The following is a 20,128-nucleotide window of genomic DNA, read 5'->3' as shown; positions in this document are numbered from 1 at the left end:
GATACTATGCATGGAGGTACATAGTAGTGTGCAAGGGACTGCAAATAGAGGAAGACTGAGGATGCATTGGATAGATATGGTGAAGAATTACAGAGAACAAAAAGGTTTAAAGATAAATGAATCCATTAAGCTAGTACAAGATGTAAAGTGATGGAAAGACTTCATTCAGCCCCATTGTCACTGCTTGGCTGATGGATGGGAATCAAATTAAAAAATACAGGCCGGTGGCCATATACATGGGTGTGATCATTCTGTTCCCAAGCCAGCCTCATGGGAACTCTGACTTCTTGCTGGAGCTCTGTGTAATAATTATTGCATCCTCTTCTCTGCCACTATTCTGAGGAAACTTGTATAATAAATGAAAGTATTGAAAGCTACTTTTAGTTGGTGCTCTTCTAGATCAGCAAGGATTTTTGATGTTGTACCTTCTGCTTATGGCTTCAGTCAGTTCCGGCAATGTTAAATCACTTGCCTGACAGGCACCTTCATGAGCGTTATGAGATGCAAATGCTAATGGCATTTGATTGGATAACATGGGAGAATTTTAGTGAAAAGTAGAATGAGTGGTTGGGAAAAGTCCTCTATTTGACCCTTAGTCTGTTTGCCAAGGCAGAAGTGCTGACAGTACTGGGTAATGCCCACTGCTTCAAGGTTAAATCAGGTGACCTACCTGGTAAAATGCTCTCGACTTCACTTATTTAATGTGACTTGACCTTCTGTAGAATTGATACTGTCATTACAGTTTTGGCAACGTCTATTGAACACATTACGAAAGAGACCATTACTACTTCCTTAGAGCATTTTTAAGAATCCTATCTGAAAATGTGAGGAGCCTGTTCCAGCTTGCAAGGAAACCTGAATGGACAGCGCAGTCTTTGGCTTATTCAGAAATGAAAAAAGGATTTATCCTGGAGCCAATGATGTTTTGAGAACTGTAGAAATGATGTTTTGAGAACTGGAATCCATTTAGATATTTATATCATCCTCATCATCATAGTATCTGAGCCCTTCACAAGTATTTAGGGACTTCCCCTCACAAAAATCCTCGTGGGTAGGGAAGTAATATCTATTTATCTTATGTATTTATAGCTAGGGCAGAGTGAATAACTGATTTTTCAGTCTGCTGGCAGTTCTAAAAATAAAAAAAAAAAAAAAAAAAATCGAACCTGAACCAAACCCCAGATAGTTCTGAATTTTTGCCAAATCAAAAAGTGGATAAAAATTTTGGTTTGGATCAAATGAAACGTTTAGTTTCAGGCCACTTTTAACTTTTTTTTTTTTTTAAATGCAAGCAAAGGATCTCTTCATTTCTCCTGTTGAAGCTGTTCCAGTTTGTATAAAATACTTGAATAGTCATAGAGAGAGTGTGAGTGGAAGACTCACTGACTCACTCTCTAGCCTGGTGGTTAGGGCACTTGCTTGGGGTGTGGAGCCTAACGGCTCAAATCCCTGTGCCAGTGAATATTTAATAATTTATACAAAGTGCAACAGCTTCAACAGGACAGATTGAGAGCTGTAGCCTGTGGTTAGGGTACTCACCTAAAGGGGAGGGAGACCTGGGTTCATAGTCCCTGCTCCAGTGCCCCAACCCAACTACTGGGCAGTTGAGTATAAGTCGAGCAGCACCAGCACAAGGTTTGTGAGCGGTGCCGAAGCCCCCTTGTGAATCTAGCCCTTTTTTGCCCAAAACTCTCCAGGGAATTTGTGTGAAATTTGTGAATAGTTTTAGCTGGCCTGAAGCAGCATTTTTTTGGTGAATAAACTTTGTCCAAAATATGTGCCCCGCTCTACTTACGGCTTCCATAACTACGGTATCTGAGCACCTCATACAGTAGAACCTCCGAGTTACGAAAACCTCTGGAATGGAGGTTGTTCATAACTCTGAAACGTTATGCTTCTTTCAAAAGGTTACAAATAAACATCGACTTAATACAGCTTTGAAACTTTACTGTTCAGAAGAAAAATACTGTTTTTAACCATCTTAGTTTAAATGAAACCAGCACAGAAATAGTTTCCTTATCTTGTCAAATCTTTTTAAACTTCCCTTTTATTTATTTAGTAGTTTACATTTAATACAATACTGTACTGTATTTGCTTTTTGTCTGTCTATCTCTGCTGCTGCCTGATTGCATACTTCTGGTTCCACATGAGGTGTGTGGTTGACCAGTCAGTTCATAACTCTGGTGTTTGTAACTCTGAGGTTCTGCTGTAGTTTGTAATGTATATATCTTCACAACACCTCTGAGGTAGGGCAGGGCTATTTTTCCCATTGTACAGATGTGGAACTGAGGCACTGAAAGACTAAATGACTTGTCCAGAGCCAGTAATTGAATCCAGGTGTCCTGAGTCTATCTTCTACACAAGACCTTCCTCTAGGCCATGAACTGTTATATGATCAAGTCCAGCTCCTACCAGTGTACAATTGTTCTTTGTAGTACATTTTTCTAGCTTTAGGAGTAGGGTTGGGCTTTGTGATATTCTGTCGTATATAAAACAGTTTAAGGAATGACCTGAGCGCTCTCTCTTCAAGACTGTGGAATGAACTCCCATAGGAGCTAAGGACCAACACAGAACTCACCACTTGTGGAAGGCACATTTTTTGACCTTGTCTTCTCTAACATAAAGATATAGAGGGGTGTGTGTGTATGTATCACTGTTTCCAGACCAGTAGGGGGTTGTCACCACTTGCCCTGCAACCCTGGGTGCCTTACAATGCTTTGCTGCTGTAGCTCCCAACCTGGGATGCTCACAGCCAACCTACCAAGCATGCAGGTCACACCTGAGTGTCTGTGTGCTAGACAGCCCTGGTTCAGCAGCTCTGACTCCAGCAGTCTGGCTACAGCCCCATTGAGGCTTCCATCAGCCTTGGTTACAACCAGCAAGGTGACACCAGTGCATGCCGTGTCCCGAGTTTCCCCAAATGGTGTGTCCTGAATTGTCCCGTCCTCTCTTGGGTAGCTCAGAGAAATAATAAGCTTTGTTACTCCCTTAGAGAGAGAGAAACTGTATTGTGCTTTTTAGCTTAATTGGGGTAAATATATTCTGATCTTCAAACATATGAACTGAGTTGGTTCATAGTAAAATAAAACAAATTTATTAACAATAGGACATAGGTCAAGTGATGCCAAGTAAAAAGTAAAAGTAGAGATGGTTACAAGCAAATGAAAAGTGAAAACACATGTCTAAAACTTAATCTAGCAAAGTACAGGATTTGTTCAAGATGGTTTCTCTCACCAGTCTGACTTCTTCCCAGCCACGGCTGACATTCCTTCAGTCAGGACCTTCCACAGAAGTATAAGATGCTGGCTTCCCTTGTCTTCCTAGGTGAAAGATCTTTGCCTAAATAGGATTCTCACCTATATTCAGTTACCAGAGACTTCAGCACCTCTGCCCTGCCTTGGAGAAGGATGGGTCCTTCAGCTGCTTGCAAGAGAACTGTTCCCTTGTGTCTGTCTAGTGATGGATGCCAAATATGGCTTCTGTCTCTGCTTATATCTTCCAAAATTCAGTGACCTTGTTTCAAGAGCAGGATGACCTCATGTTACTGTTTTCTTTCTTGTGCTCTGCTTATCCCCTGCTGATTTGAATTTAAATGGGGCTTCCATTGTTTTTGGTTTTACTTAATTTCATTAGAGACAGGTAGGCAGCTGTGATATTCCCTCCTGTATGAGAGAAACTTGTTTCTCCCTTTGTTTGATCACAGACTGTAAAGCATAAAATTAAATATCCATAATTCCTTATGTAGTGTTAACACATAGGATTCACAATATTAATCACCAGTGTGTCACAGGCTTTCATAAAAGACCTCCCTTAATACACTTTTATAATTAGGGCCCTACCAAACGGACCATGAAATCTGGTCTCCCCTGTGAAATCTGGTCTTTTGTATTCCTTTACCCTACACTGTACAGATTTCACTGGGGAGACCAGCGTTTCTCAAACTGGGGGTCCCGACCCAAAAAGGGGATGCGGGCGGGGGGGTGGGTTGCAAGGTTATTGTTGAGGGGCTGTGGTATTGCCACCCTTACTTTGGCACTGCCTTCAGAGCTGGGTGGCTGGAGAGTGGTTGCTGTTGGACGAGGGCCCAGCTCCGAAGGTAGTAGCCTAGAAGTAAGGGTAGCAATACTATACCATGCCATCCTTATTTCTGTGCTGCTGGTGGTGGCAGTGCTGCCTTCCAAGCTGGGCTCCTGGTCAGCAGCTGCTGCTCTCTGGCTGCCTAGCTCTGAAGGCAGTGCAGAAGTAAGGCTGGCAGTACCCCAACCCTCCTACAATAACCTTGCAAACCTCTCCCCCCGCACCCAGTCTTTTGGGTCAGGACCCCTACAGTTACAACACCATGAAATTTCAGATTGAAATATCTGAAATAATGAAATGTATGATTTTTAAAATCCTGTGATCGTGAAATTGACCAAAATGAACATGAATTTGGTAGGGCCCTATTTATAATACAGTATACAGTCAGTTGATTGAGTTTCTTATCACTTGTGGTTCAGCCCTCCTGTATTCATAGACCAGTAAACTTTTGCAATATATTCTTTGAAAAGTCAAACTCAGACCAAACTTCTCTTGTTTCTTCGCTTGTGTCTTCCCCCACTTGTTAGCTTGATAGCTTTGTTTACCTAATATGTAAATAGACCTTCCTCGTCTCTGCCTGATGACTGGGCTGGTTAGAAAAACAAATATACATTCCTTTGTCTAAGGCAGACTCTGCTTATGCATTGTTTGCCAAACACATTTGAAAAATATAATTCTAGCACATATTCATAACTCTATATGCAGAGCCTGTGCATAGATCCTGCAGAAATATTAATGATCAGTGAATTATTGGTTCTCCAATGACATATTACATGACATCTTTTAGACAGATTATAACCATAGTGAGTTGGGGTACACTGAATTGGTGAGGCCAGCTGAAATTCATTACCCGATACCAGTGAGCCCCTTGCCCTCTGGCACTGCGTTGCTCTTAGAGTCACATATAATGTATATATTAAAAAAAATCCAAACCAAAATGCACCTCTACACACACACCTTTCCCCCAGGAAGAGGATGAGAGAATGAACATGTGACAGATGTTAGTCACGTCACTTAATGCATTACTGAAAGGTGTTTTGATGATGAACACAGTATAAGAACCTGTATAGAATAAAGCAGACCACATGGTTAGCCTGAAAATTATGTGGCCTACTCATGGAGTGGTGCATACGGAAGATACAGGGTCCTCTGTTGTTCTGTGCTCCACTCTTGCCCATTCAGTTTGTGTGTAGATGGCAGGTTACATAAAATCACTGGGTGCAGTGCCTTCATTCCTTGCTAAGTGGCCACAGCCTTTACTTCTCTGGGCAAGAGACCGATCTGCCTCTGGGCACGTTAATGCTTGGGCAAAGATTGCAGGGGCAGCAGAGGGGTGATCTCTATTGTCAGGTGATGAGATGGTCAAAATTATTCTGTTTCAAGAGCTGTTTGCACATTTCATTGCAAAAGAGCACAACATTATAGTGTCATTCCATCCGGAATTATTTTTTAAATAAGGACATTTACCTTGAGGCTGTCTCTGTGCCTCTTGCAGTTCCTCTCCTGATTATTAAACTCTGAGGCTGGGCTAATTAAAATGATGGCAGTAGCACATATCCTCTTTATAGCTCATAAAGCCCAGATCTAGTGGAGAGGTTACCCTTTTGCTGTTCGACTGCAGATGGTGCAGAACTTCTTTAAAATAGAGGTTCTAAAATTGCACCACATGTTTATTTGCACTGAAAAACCTGCTGAATTGCTTCATTAGTCAGCTATACTGTAAAAATAAAGCTAGATGCTGGAGAAATGAATCCTGTGTAGTTCAGGAACAAACCTGAAGCTTGGGCTAGTCTGTATGGAATAAGGTTATTTCTTGCAGCAATCCTGGGATGAACTCCAGTTCATTAGAGTGAATTTTGGGTTCTTCTCCTTTCTCCGGCAAGACCCGCTCATTTGGCCGAGCCATTAACATCTTGACCACGAGAAGGGAATATAAGGCAAGTTACCTTTTGTTTTAACTGATTTGAATGCTTGCTTGGCTCTCCAAACAGCCAGAGAGTATGTGGAAGACAATGTGTGATATTATTTGGCAAGGTTTTAAGGGTTTAGAAAGAAGTTTTTTATTTTGATTTAATCAGCCCCTGCATTCTTCTCTGCCATTTTCACTCATGTGTTATTCCAGCCCATTCTGTAACAGCTGACCTGGTCACTCGATTACAGACCTAAAAGTGGCAATACTACAACAAAAAAACTTCAAAACCAGACTCCAGCGAGAGACTGCTGAAATGGAATTAATTTGCAAACTGGACACCATTAAATTAGGCTTGAATAAAGACTGGGAGTGGATGGGTCGTTACACAAAGTAAAACTATTTCCCCATGTTTGTTTTTCCCACCCTACTGTTACTCACCTTCTTGTCAACTGTTGGAAATGGGCCGTCCTGATTATCACTACAAAAGGTTTTTTTTTCTCCTGCTGATAATGGCTCACCTTAACTGATCACTCTTGTTATAGTGGGTATGGCAACACCCATTTTTTTCATGGTCGGTCGGTCTGTCTACTGTATTTTCCACTGCATTCATCCGATGAAGTGGGTTTTAGCCCACAAAAGCTCATGCTCAAATAAATTTGTTAGTCTCTAAGGTGCCACAAGTACTCCTTGTTCTTTTTTTCCTGATCCTTGGGTATCTCCCTCTTTCCCTGAGCACTGCTCCATTTGTTACCACGGTGAACACTGTGAGTCCTCTGGCTTCAAATCATAGGGCCTCTTGTGGAACATGGTGCACCCAAACGTGGTGCCCCCTGGTGACCGTTAAGCTTTCTGTGGGAGTTGAATCTTGGTCACTGGGGTAGAAATGTGGCACTGAAGGCTTCTGCAAGTGTTGCTTTCTGACTTCTTAAAACCAGAATTTGGCCCCTGAATTGAGAGGGACAGACTGTATCTCAGTACATTATATTGGGATGTCAGAACAGGGTGCACTTGTGGGTGACCGGATCCAGAGGTTGCATGTGGAACTCTGAATGCCAGGTTTGAGATGTAGGTTTTTCTGCAGTGGAACAAGAGCGGTGTGTTGGGATGGGGAGAGAAAATAACAGGGTGAAGTTCCCTTCTCTAGAATAGGTGGTAGAACCAGTGGAGAAGCTGCAGGAAGTTTTTGAAGAGATTGTATTGTATATCCATTAGTAAAGGAGCCATGGATGTGATTTGGTTATTTTATAAATATGAAGTAATTTCCATGGGGTTGCTTGGATGTATGTATGTCTGCTTGAATTTTGAGTCCATCCCTTGTGCAGAGTGTTTTTCCACCTTGGGAAACACACTGGTTCATTATGAGGTAGTGTGAATTTGTGCTCAGGCTTACTTTAGGAACCACTAGGGATTCCGTAAAGTTCTCTGAGCAGTATATGTCGCTTACCTTTATTGAATATTTATGTCATTGACCTTTGCTGCTGCAAGCTAGTTTTCCAGACTTGTGTGAACCACTCATGCAAGCCTAATACCCCTTTCAAAAAACAATTTCCCTGAGGGGATAGTTTCACATAGGGTGATCAAATAGCAAGCGTGAAAAATCAGGATGGGGCGGGTGTAATGGCGTGTAATAGGGGTCTATATAAAACACAGCCACTAATATCAGGATGGTACCAATAATATTGGGATGTCTGGTCACCCTAGTTTTACATGCTTCTGGCTCTGCTGTCCCCTCACCTTTGGTGTGGGGGGCTCTGAAGTTGTAGCAGGTTGTATTGATTCCAGCCAGCTGGCACTGTGTGGAAACAGAAGGGTGAGAACCTGATTGCTAACATGAATGACTATTTCCTAATAACAGGTTTCAGAGTAGCAGCCGTGTTAGTCTGTATCTGCAAAAAGAAAAGGAGGACTTGTAGCACCTTAGACACCCCAGGAAAGGGGGTGTAGGGCTTGGGGGGGATTTTTTGGGGAAAGACGTTTCCAAGTGGGCTCTTTCCCTTTTGTTTTTGTTAGACGCTTGGTGGTGGCAGCAATAAGGTCCAGGGAAAAAAGGTAAAATAGTTTGTACCTTGGGGAATTTTTAACCTAAGCTGGTAAAAATAAGCTTAGGGATTTTTTTCATGCAGGTCCCCACATCTGTACCCTAGAGTTCAGAGTGCGGAAGGAACCTTGACACTGAACCTTAGACTTGATCACTAAACTATCTAAACTACTACATGCCACAAGGGGCCAAACAGCGGTTCCCTTGACCCACCCAGCAATATTGTGAATCTATCCAGCTATACTCTTAGCCCAGCAGAAGAATCTGTCCTATTTCGGGGCCTCTCCTTCTGCCCCTCCACCCCCACAAACATGATACAGTTCTGTGGTGACCTAGAATCCTATTTTCTACGTCTCCGACTCAAGGAATATTTCGAACGCACCTCTGAACAACATACTAACCCACAGAGACCTTCCTAAAATTTGTTAGTCTCTAAGGTGCCACAAGTCCTCCTTTTCTGTTTCCTAATATACATCTGTATCCCATGTGTTGCAATAAATGTAAATAACGTTGTCTTTTAAGTACCTCCCACCTCTCTTCTCGAAGGAGAGAGTATTAAAAACATCGGTCAGATTCATTATTTCAGGTTTTGAGAGTCAGTGCCTGAAATTCTGAGATTCTCAGCGGATAGAAACATAATAAACAGGAGAACTTTAAGAATGTTCAACATTCGAATTATAAATGAGCTGCCTGCTTGTTTGTACAGTTTGCTCATTTTCTTGTCAAGCTCAGCTTTGTGCTGCAGGAAGGGGAAAAATAATTCAGGATTAAAGCTGCTAAGCAATGGGTATGTTTAGGGTTGTAGCAGTGCCAGTGCAGTGATCATCTGTCACTCAGTGAAATGTCAGACTTCCTCCAGGAGGGGGTTAGATGCAGCATGCAACCTAATTGCTGGGGGCAAGAAATAGTTCCCTCAAAATATGATTGTCCAGTTAACATGTATCCCCTTCAGCACTAGTCATCCTATTTGCTTTACCATTCGAAACATGGTTCAGACTGGGCTGTCTTAAAGAGGCTTGGTGCTTCCCCCCCACCCCCCCAATAGGGGGCCATCTTGATATTCAGAACTTTAATATAAAGTTTGTAGTCCTTACAGCTGTTCAAGATACAAACCAGATGTAAGCTGACAACATGTTGTTTATATAAACTGATCCCATTCATCTGAATGATGAGTTAACTCTGAAGCCTAACAATAACAAACAATCCTCGTTATTACCTCTATTTCACTGCTGATCAAAGCATGCCAGAAAGAAGTCAGTCGTGAAGATCTGCACAATCTACTGTGAGTGGCACTTCTAAGTCGGTGGAACTAGGAAGAGAGCCATTACGTTCTCTTCTTGCCAACTATACCACTGAGCTCTAGAAAACAAAGGGTTTTAAGGCTTTTTAAACATAGAGAATCAATTTTAGCTGACTGTTTCTGTTGTCAGCTTCATATCTTGTTGGATACAAATTAGTGTAGAAATATATCTTTTTGGTAAAACCTTAGTGTGACATTGTCTAATTAAAATATAATCATGCAAATCATTATTGCTACCACTGCTATATAATTGCAGCAAAACTTATACAAAATATAACTCATGGCCAGAAAGGGTTAAACAGCTTGCAGGCTCAGTGACCCAAAGCCGACCTTTAAAGACATATTAGAAATGTTAGGTAGGGCCATTGCATGCTAAATAGGCTAGAACTTTGAAATGCAAACCTATATTGTTAGAGGTAATATTAATTGTGTGCATCTTAGATGCTACCCATGTAATCGGACAGTTCCTGTCTGTCGCTATAGCTACTAATTCAGAGATCAACACGGAATATTAACATTTAGATGAATCTTTGGTGAAATAATGTCATTGTCTATATGTCTCTTTGAAATTAGTAATGGACTGCCTAATGGCTAAATTGCCCTATGTTAATTTGTGTAACTAATTACGGGTGGTGTTTAGAAAGCAGAAGGTTACATCAAAAGCCTATTATTTACCCAGGACTGTGTGATCAAGTGGATGCTAGAAAACTGTATAAAAGACTGTTGGGGTCCTGATTCTGTCATCTCAGATCTGCTTGAGGCTTCATACGGGGGACGCTTAGGCCATAAGGATCGAGATCTCAGTTCTAACTGGATTGCCCTGAAATATAAACATTGGACTATAACTTATGGACTATTTCTGAAAGAACTCTTTGCAACTACAACGCTCACCATCTCTTCTCTCACAGTTTGTATGGTAACTTCCAACTTATCTGTATGTATACAGATCTATCTTACTATATGTTCCATTCTATGCATCTGATGAAGTGGTTTGTGGCCCACGAAAGCTTATGCTCTAATAAAGGTGCCGCAAGTACCTCCTGTTCTTTTTGCGGATACAGACTAACACGGCTGCTACTCTGAAACCTGTCATCTCTGCTATGAATCTGAATCTTAAGAATTGAACTCATGTCTGTATGTATACTGATCTTTTAACCATACTCTCTTTTTTGTTTTTTAATAAATTTTAGTGTAGTTAATAAGAATTGGCTGTAGTGTGTATATGGGTAAGATCTGGAATATTCAACAGCCAGGGAGGTAATGTGTCTGATCCTTTGGGATTGGTAGAACCTTTTCTTTTATATGATGAAATAAGATTTTCAGAAATCATCATATTTGAGGTAGGTACCTGGATGGAGGCCTGAGGCTGGATCACTTTAAGGGAACTGCGTTGTTTGGATTTCTGAGTAACTAGTAAGGTAATAAAGAAGTTGGTTTATGCCGGCTTGGTAAATCTAGGTATTGGAATATCCACCAGCTTTTTGGGGATTGTCTGACCCATGTTTTGCAGTTCACCCTAATTGATTAACCACAGCTGGTCCCCACTGGGACCCCATCACACTTAGAAATGGACATTAGAAACTGATACAGTCTTCCACAGGTTATCTCCCTTTCTAATTAAGTTCATGGATTTGTTTCCTCAACCTGCCATTCAGCTGCCAGTCTGTCCAAACTCATGCTGATATAATGGGAGGAAAGGAAGACATTCATGCTAATAACCAGCTATTTTTTTTTAGATGCATTGAACAGTTAGTAGTTTCCGAAAGCTGTTCAGTACATGAGAAGTTGTTACTCCATGCCCACCTTGGAATCATGACTGATACTACTGTAGAATAGAAATGAACCTGTAAGAGTCCATAAATAATTTAGGGATTTATTTGACACTGATTGAAGTTCACCCTGGCCCATCTGATCAGAAGATAGCATTGAAGTGTCACTAGTTATTTCATCTTCTTTCCTGATGAAATTGTAGGTTAAATTGCAAACCCATCTACATCATGAGCACTTTTGTTTTTAATTCTGGAGAGGGTCTGAAGAGAGTATGTGGTATTTATCCCCATGCCTTTCATCCAAGGATTTCAAAGCACTTTCAGAAAATTAATTAAACCTCATATCTTCCACAGTACTATATATGCATCACTTCACCAGTCACTAAAATGCAGCCGTCTCTGGGATAGATACAGCAGATTTAAACAATGCATAGCAATGTAGGACAGAAAGTAAAAAATATTGTAGTCCGTGTGAAAGCCCACCAGCATCACTTTAAATACCCAATGTTCCTTGGAGGTTTCCTGTCCATGTACTGACCTAGCCTGACCTGGCTTATTTTGTAAAATTCTGACGGGACCACAGTGTAATGTAGTATGACTGCAGCCCATTTAGTAAGGGGGCTAAATTATCCCCTCCTATGTGATCAGCTTCTTCTCCACACAATAGATTGTGTCAGATTTGTTGTCATCACTATGATGATAAATTCTTAGCATGTGTTCCTATTTCAGTCTTCAGCTGAATTTGAGTAAAGGGACATGGACCCGCTGGAGTGAAACTCCTCAATATTGATGCTTTCATAAGCCCCCTATACATATTGATCTCTGTTCTATGGAAAGCAGTTGCTTTGGTAATATTCCCATGTATTTCTGGGACTTTATGGGTTATGTCCTCCTGTCAGCAGGTGATGATTGACAAAAGACTTCCCCAGTTTTGCCTCACAGCTCCTGATAGAGTGTGTTGTGGGTTTTTTTTTTTTAATGCTTTGTGCTTTCCAGCAGGGGTTGCAACCTCATTGTGTTTTCTTTGACTCATCCACTTCAAATAGTTTGGTCTCTTCCAGGCAGTACCGTAGGTTATCTGAGGTTATGCTCTACATTCTCCAAGAATATGAATAGATGAGGAGAGGTTTCAGATGGTAGGGGGTAATGTGAAGGTTCTCTGCTTGACATAGAAAGTGATGATTTAAAACTGCATGAAAGCCTTGAGCCTAATGCATTAATGTATGTAAATGACGTAGGAGACAAAGGTGTACCAGAGGCCACAATAGATAGTTGTACAGCTGTCCCCACAGATAAAGGAATTTCTGAGCTGGTAGTGGAGTCCAAAGTAAATTCAGAAGGGAAGACCATTGGAGCTTCCTGACTGAGTAGTCCATACTGTATATCCTGTTGGCAGTGTGGGAAGACAAGTGTGTGGGCTCACTTTACTGTCTAAAAGACATGGACAGTTGGAAGTATGTTTTCCCGCAATTGTGGTAGAAACAAGAGCAATGTTTTTGGCCCTGCTAAACTTGTAAAAGATGTCATAGAGCTCAGCAAAAAGAAAAGGAGGATTTGTGGCACCTTAGAGACTAACCAATTTATTTGAGCATGAGCTTTCGTGAGCTACAGCTCACTTCATCGGATGCATACTGTGGAAATTGCAGAAGACATTATATACACAGACACCATGAAACAATACCTCCTCCCACCCCACTCTCCTGCTGGTAATAGCTTATCTAAAGTGATCATCAAGTTGGGCCATTTCCAGCACAAATCCAGGTTTTCTCACCCGCTGCCCCCCCGCAGACAAACTCACTCTCTTGAGCAAGAGAGTGAGTTTGTCTGCGGGGGGGCGGCGGGTGAGAAAACCTGGATTTGTGCTGGAAATGGCCCAACTTGATGATCACTTTAGATAAGCTATTACCAGCAGGAGAGTGGGGTGGGAGGAGGTATTGTTTCATGGTGTCTGTGTATATAATGTCTTCTGCAATTTCCACAGTATGCATCCGATGAAGTGAGCTGTAGCTCACGAAAGCTCATGCTCAAATAAATTGGTTAGTCTCTAAGGTGCCACAAGTCCTCCTTTTCTTTTTGCGAATACAGACTAACACGGCTGTTACTCTGAAACCTGTCATAGAGCTCAGCAGTAGGAGGGGACATGGAGCCACACCATGCTTGAAACTTCTCTCTGATCAGTGTAATAAACTATTTGCCTTTGATGGTATTACATTTAGATGGTTCTCTCAATATCGGAGTGGATTGGTTTAGTCGTCAGCTAAACCCCTGGAAATGACTGATCAACCCACACTTCCAACAGCTATGCTGACAGTGGGGGGAAGGGGAGGTTTCCAGTTGCAGACCTCATTGCATTCATGTGGAATTGCAAATTGAATGGTTCCAAATTGAATGCTGCTGATCTACAAGAGTGCTACAGACCAGTGGTTCTCAGCCAGGGGTCTGAGGCCCCCTGGGGGGCCGTGAGCAGGTTTCAGGGGGGTCGTCAAGCAGGGCCAGGGGGACTCACTGTGGCCCAGGGCAGAAAGCCAAAGCCCTGCCGCACGGGGCTGAAGCCTGGACCCTGAGCTCCCCCACTCGAGGCTCAAGCCAAAGCCTGAGCAGTGTAGCTCTGCGGGGGCCCCCGTGGCATAAGGCCCCAGGCAGTTGCCCTGCTTGCTACCCCCTAATGCCAGCCCTGGCTTTTACATGCAGAAAACCAGTTATTATGACACAGGTGGGCCATGGAGATTTTATAGTATGTTGGATGGGCCTCAGAAAGAGAGAGGTTGAGAACCCCTGCTACAGACAATGAAAAGACCATTCTGTCCTTGGTGGATCATGCTGGATTATGCAGTCTTCTGAAGATTGTATTTGTATTTGGTGAAATCTGGGTTGGGCCCTATGCCAGAATGACTGAGTGTGGTGGAATCTGTAAAATTCTTCATTAAAACTGGTTTGAGCTGTGAGAGGTGGTATCTCCTTTGATCTCTTTCCCTCCCCCACCTTGCTTGGCTATTCCCCTTCTTTTTTGGGGGGGGGGAGGGGAACGAGAGGAAGGGGGCAGGGAAATAATGGCTCTGTGTGCTGTAGTCAGGAAGTGACAACAGGTGGCATTTTCTGCTAAACCACCCAGAAGCTACATGTGCACACTAGAGCTCAGCAGGGCTGCTCATTCCTTGTCATACAACCTGCCTCCAGCTCGCTGCTGTGTTTGATTTTGCATTACAGCTGGGATAAGTTGTCCAGCTGGTTTGTTTTTCATCTCATGGCTATTTTCAGTCACCCAGCCTAACAAGGTGAAATGTCTGAGATGCTTTTCTGTTCCCTGTGACTGTGCTATAAGGAAGCCTAGCACTCATTCCAGGGTAATCTCAAGAGAGGGCTTCACCCTAATGTTTTCTATTGCCTACTAGCCTTTGGCTACCAACCCTTTTACTGTCTGTTAACCAGTCTCTTTATAAAGGCTAAAGAACAATAGGAGTGCCTATCCAGACTCAAATATTGGGAGGTGGACTGAAATCATTTAATAAAACTGCTCTGTCACCTGGTTAAGAGATGTATCAAATCCAACTCTTTAGCTGGAATTAGGAATCGTCTGTGTCATGTAGGGGTCTTGCTCCATTTCTGAGGAACACCGGCTGTAATACAGCTCAAACATTATTCCTAAAGCATGTGAGCTTTATATTTCTTTGCATGCCAGTTAGTAACAAAAGTATCTGCCTCTCAGATCCAAATTAGAAGATGGTTGCCCTGGATATGGGAAACAAAGCCAAACTTTCCTGTCTTCTGCCTGTAAATGGGTAACTAATTTGTACATATTTGCAGTTCTCTTAGGTATTTGTTTAGTGCCAAAAGGAACTTTGAAACCACCACTCCCTGAACAAAAAGAGTAGTTTCAGCAAATCCTTTTCTCCCTTCTTCGTATGCTCTTTGCACCCCTGACTATAGGCAAAAAGGAGTAGCTCTCCTGAGTCGGGGCCAGCATTCCGAGGCCTTGACTGCATGGGAGATTACCCCACTTCTAGCACTGGTGGCAAGTCATCAGTGAAGCTGCAGTGGTACAACTCCCTAGTATTGAGTGTCTTTTGTTTGTCTTCGGTACCTATCAGGCCCTCATTATTGTAGTAGTTGAGTGCACTATTATCCCCATTTGGGGAACCGAGGCACAGTGAGGTCCCATAGGAAGTCTGTGTCAGAGCAGGGACTAGAATCCAGCGAGTACCCTAACCCCTGGACCAGCCTTGCTCCTGTAGACAGACTAAATCGCTATTTGTAATGGAGGAGCCTGCTCGTGGCCACTGATGGATGATGACATTTGGACAGATCCCTAGTATGGGGAAGACCCTAGAACTGTAGGGAAAGGAAAAAGGAGGTTTGTATAACTCACCGCTGCCCCATTTTGGGAAGAAAGCCTAGCAAAGGGGATGTTGCTTTCCATGTCTGCTAGCTGGGACTGGACTGCTGACCTCACCAAGGCGACCCTCCGACATCTTTACTCAGAACTGTGGAGAAGCAGCAAACCGGGGTTAGATTTTGGAATACACAGCTTTTTCAAAGAAGACTGCATTCAGCGGGAGCATGCTGCAACCTATTGGTCAGTCCAAACTTCAATTACTCGGGGTGGGGTGGGGTGGAAGAAAGGAGTGAAATCTTGCAGTATGTCTGTTTCTGGATTCCTTCACTAGTGGGATTTTGAGTCCCAGCCCTATTAGATGTGCTGATTTAAAAACAATGCTAACTTTTTAAAGCAGCTGAAAGTTGATAGCCAACAGTAGGCTGCTTGAATAGGACAGTGGTGTTGTAATAGCTGTGGTGGTCCCAGATACTATTAGTTAGTGGTTAGAGGGTTATAGTTGGTAAGACGGTTGGGGATGATGTTTTGTTTCTTGCATTTTCTCGGGAAGTAGATGTCGCTGTTAAGCTTTGCTCCCTTTTTCTTCATGATGTGGAGTTTCCATTTCAGACAGCAAAATTTGATATCTTCCATTCTATTCACAGTAGCTGGTCCAATAAAAGATATTACCTCACCTTGTCTCTCCGAGGAGACCAGAGTCTAGCAAATCCCTTTATGTTAATCGAGGGAGAGGGAAGCTTTGGTTCAAGGCACACAGTGTACACTAGCCCAAGAGAAGGTCATGGTGCTTGAAAGGCAGATTCAGACTAACCAGGGAGTCCATGGGTAGCTCCTTTATTCACACCCCGACCTCCCTGAATGCTGTTTTTATTTAGGTAAGAACGTTTTCCCTCTGGTTTTGTAACTTTTTTAACATGTTAGGTATAACAACAAATACACTTTACTCTTCTCCTTGTCCATTTGCTGGTCCTTCTTCCCAGAAAACACATGGTAGAAGATGCGGAGAAGAATCTTCTGAAGAGCATGTTTGGGCTTTGTGGGTCTGGCAGCCTCATTTTACATAGTAACTCATTCATATAAGCTGTATCTGTTTTAGTGGACCTCTGAAAGTCATGCAAACTATATGAGATCATCTTTCTCTGTGGTGGCCTACAAAAGCATACATTCCTGCTGTTCAGATGCAATAGAGGGGAGTCCAGCCCCCTCCACTTTGGAGTTACCTAATGTTTCCACCTTCTGACTAGCCCAGTTAGCTTTTGTGTATTTGCAAACTACAAGAAAGACTTCCAGTGCTTTATATCTGTTGATTTTTCTCATCCCTAATTCAAAAAGCTGGGTGACCTGTCCTTGTTAATTCATTTGCTCACTGGTAGTTATGCTCTTAAGACTTTACCTTGTCCTTTCTTGGTTTGGTCTTTTGGGCTCTTGGCCAGATTTGGTGGCTGATTCTGGTTGCTGGGCCCTGGCCAGAAAGAGCTCTTCAGATCCCCATCGTTTGGACCAGCTCCCTGGAATTAGCCAGTTCTAGTACTAATCCCAATAAAGAGCTGAAACAGTTTTCCAAAGAATTTTAATCAAAGGGCAGACCAGCCCTTCTCTTCTGAATCCCATTAAGTCATTTTAGTCTGTAAAATTTTTCTATTATAATTTGCCTTTGTCTGTGCCAAATATAGTTGAGTAGAAGTTATTGCTGTCATCAACCCATTTTGCAGGCTAATTGTACTAATGCTGCAGTCTGTAGTAGATGTGCAAAGGTAACTTTTTTTTTAATGGCTAAACGCTCCTGTGAAAGACAGGAGACGCTCAGTGAGGATTTGCACATTGAGGGAAACTTAGGCCCTGTCTACACTATAAATACAACTGCATAAGTTCAGTGGTGTTGCGCCAGCATAAAACTGGTATTACAGAGTGGAGAATCAGGTCTGAGCCCTTCACCTTTCTCTACTTCAGCGGTCTCATGTTCATTCAGTTCTTCATCAGTGTTTCAGGAAAGTGTTCTTTCCACAACCCCAAATCCTATCCAAGTAATAGAAGGAAAGCTTTCTGCCAGCAGCTGATAGCCCAGAGGGGGGCAAACTACGGCCTGAGGGCCACATCCGGCTCCTAGGACCCTTCCGTCTGGCCCCCGAGCTCCTGCCAGGGAGTGGGGTCAGGACAGGCTTGCAAAGGAGCCAGCCCAACTCCCCGGCAGTGTGGTGAGCAGGGCGGAGGCTAGCCCCTGGCCCCTTTCCTTCTGCTCCCCTCCCTCCCTCGCAGTCACAGTTCCCCCAGCACCTGGACAGCGTGGCTGCAGCTCCAGCCGGGCAGCACGGCTATAGCGCGGCCACACCTGGTGCTCCAGGGTGCTGTGGTCAGGGACAGTTCTGGGAGCGGGGAGTTTGCAGGGGGGTGGTCAAGGAGCCTAGTCCCTGCTGCTGGGGACAGGGGCAGAGCAAACCAGGGCCCCCCTCCACCTCCAGCATGCTTGGCCCCTGTCCCCAGTAGCCAAGCCCAGACAGGGAGCAAGCCCTGCCCGACTGCCAAGGAGAGCAGCCAAATGACCAGGGGAAACGCACAGGAAAAGGACTGAGCCTCCCTTTCTCCCACCTCACAGGTAACGTGGGGTGGGGAGAGCAGGGAGGGTTGGCTAGGGGGCGGGGGGCCCCAGGAGGGTGGTCAGGGGGTGGGGAGCAGGGGAGATTGGATAAGGGATGGGCGTCCTGGGGGGATGGTCGGGGGCAGAGAGCAGGGGTGTTTTGGATAGGATGCAGGAGTCCCGGGGGGCAATCGGGTGGGGAGCGGGGGGGGGGCGCGGGTTTGGATGGGGGTGAGAGTTCCGGGGGCCTGGAATTGGGGCGGGGGCCATGCCCCCAGCCTTCCCTACCTGGTCCTCCATACAATTTCTGTACCTGATGTGGCCCTAGGGCCAAAAAGTTTGCCCACCCCTGTGATAGCCCAATGGCTCAGAGGAATAGGGAGGGAGCAGGGTAGTATTTAATACACTAGCATTCAGCCTGAAGGAGAGCAGCTGGCTCCGGGAGAGGGCTCCTGCCGAGCAGCACTTCTGGTGGCTCCTGATGGTGTAGCGTGGCTGCCGCTAAGGCAGGCTCCCTGCCTACCACGGCCCCATGCAGCTCCCGAAAGGGGCCAATGCCACAGCTCCCCGTTCCCAGCCAATGGGAGCTGTAGGGTCAGTGCTTGCAGGCAGGAGCAGCACGCGAAGGGAGACCCCCACTTCCTGGGGCCGCGCTGTCCGCTTCCGGAACAGCGTGGGGCCAGGGCAGGCAGGGAGCCTGTGTTACAGCAGCCCCACTTCACCACCGGAGATCGCGATTGACTGGGAGGTCCTCTAGGATTGACCAGTCGATTGCGATCGACCGGTTGGTGACCACTGATCTAGGGTGAGCTGTGTCTTTTGTTTCAGACGCACCTAGGTTCATTTTAGTTTGCTGTCAGGTACCTCGCCTGACAGGCAGAAGCTGGGGACGCCTTTTGTCTCAGGTCCTGGAAAGCCACTTTGCAAACCAGTCAGTTAAGGGCTACACCCAATTACTTCAGAGAAAAAGTGCTAGGAGGGCCTCCTAGCAACATGGTGGTTGAAATGGCGGGAAAAGCCATCCCTGCCTTCATCCAGACTGTCAAAAGGGATGGTAGAATGATCTGTTATAGGAGCAGGCAGCCCCTTTGAATCTGCAGCTGCAGGCTTACAGAAACATCACTCCAGCTTCTTCCAGAGAAAGTTTCTGAATGATACTTTTTCTCACCAACCTCCTTTAAGAGCAATAAAACCTAGCTCCAGGCCCGATCTGTCTAAGAGCACACCAGCATTCTTCAGTCCCCGCTGGTGAAAGGCTGGTTCAGAAAGGTAGGAATTGTGCAGCAAGACATTGTAATAGAACTGAAGAAATTCCCTGTGCCATGTTCATAGTCTCATTCACCGAAAAGAATGAGTTCAATATAGGAAGAAGGCCATCAGTAATGGATTGAAGGTAGGTACTGAAGTGCCAGAACCTCGGATTCTAGGAAGTGACTCCTGTACCTTTACTGCTCCTCTTCATACCCTTACATGTGGCTCAGGACCAGCAGAATAACATTTACTAGAATTGGATCAGGTTTCACTCTGCTGCTGCTTTTGACTCCACTGTTTAGTGAACAGCAGCCTTCTGTGCACAATCCTAGAGGAAGAAGGGTATTAGTGTCCTAATGACTGTTAAACTGTCACTTGCTTTCTGGCCCAGCAGGATGTAGAAGCACCGAAGAGATGGTACATTCAGCCCTGAAGGAGTGAATGCCACTTATCTGACTAGTGACCTAGTTGATCTGGAGTGAAGAGTACCTCCATTAGCCCTCCCCAACCAGCCTTGTGACTGGGAGGCTGAAAAAAAGCCAAAGAGGAAAAATGTGGATTGACCAGAAACTCGCCACTAAAAGGGGTGAATAAAAAAGGGGAGAGGAAAATCTATACACCACCAAGGAGAGAGAGGAGTGGAAATATAATCCAAAGGGGTGAGGATAGATGCAGAGGGAAGGGGGAAATAGTACACATCTCCACCTTAAAAATAAAGGTTTCACAGTAGCAGCTGTGTTGGTCTGTACCGCAAAAAGAACAGGAGTACTTGTGGCACCTTAGAGACTAAATAAAGCAATTCACGTATTTGGGTTTCTTTCAGCTCCTAATCAAATGAAGATGGCTACGTGAATTGGTAACCAAAAATCTGAG

General features: G+C 44.2%; 1 protein-coding gene across 5 annotated transcripts in view; it reads left to right on the top strand.

The window, feature by feature from the left end:
- The window catches only part of STIM1 (stromal interaction molecule 1), a 182,055-nt gene that overhangs the window by 18,902 nt on the left and 143,025 nt on the right, over positions 1–20,128 (top strand). Inside the window, exon 1 of one of the 5 annotated variants that reach the window (XM_074954204.1) lies at positions 15,512–15,669. The exons of the other annotated variants lie outside the window; for them this stretch is intronic. Within the exon in view, the coding sequence (XP_074810305.1) occupies positions 15,654–15,669 (16 nt within the window). The 5' untranslated portion in view covers positions 15,512–15,653. Of the gene's footprint in view, positions 1–15,511; positions 15,670–20,128 lie in introns of those variants that run through there. 5 annotated transcript variants of the gene reach the window in all.

Source organism: Natator depressus, chromosome 1 (assembly GCF_965152275.1).
Source record: "Natator depressus isolate rNatDep1 chromosome 1, rNatDep2.hap1, whole genome shotgun sequence".
Taxonomy (NCBI): domain Eukaryota; kingdom Metazoa; phylum Chordata; order Testudines; family Cheloniidae; genus Natator; species Natator depressus.
Note: the sequence above shows the minus strand (reverse complement) of the source record. Positions and strands in the feature narration are given on the sequence as shown.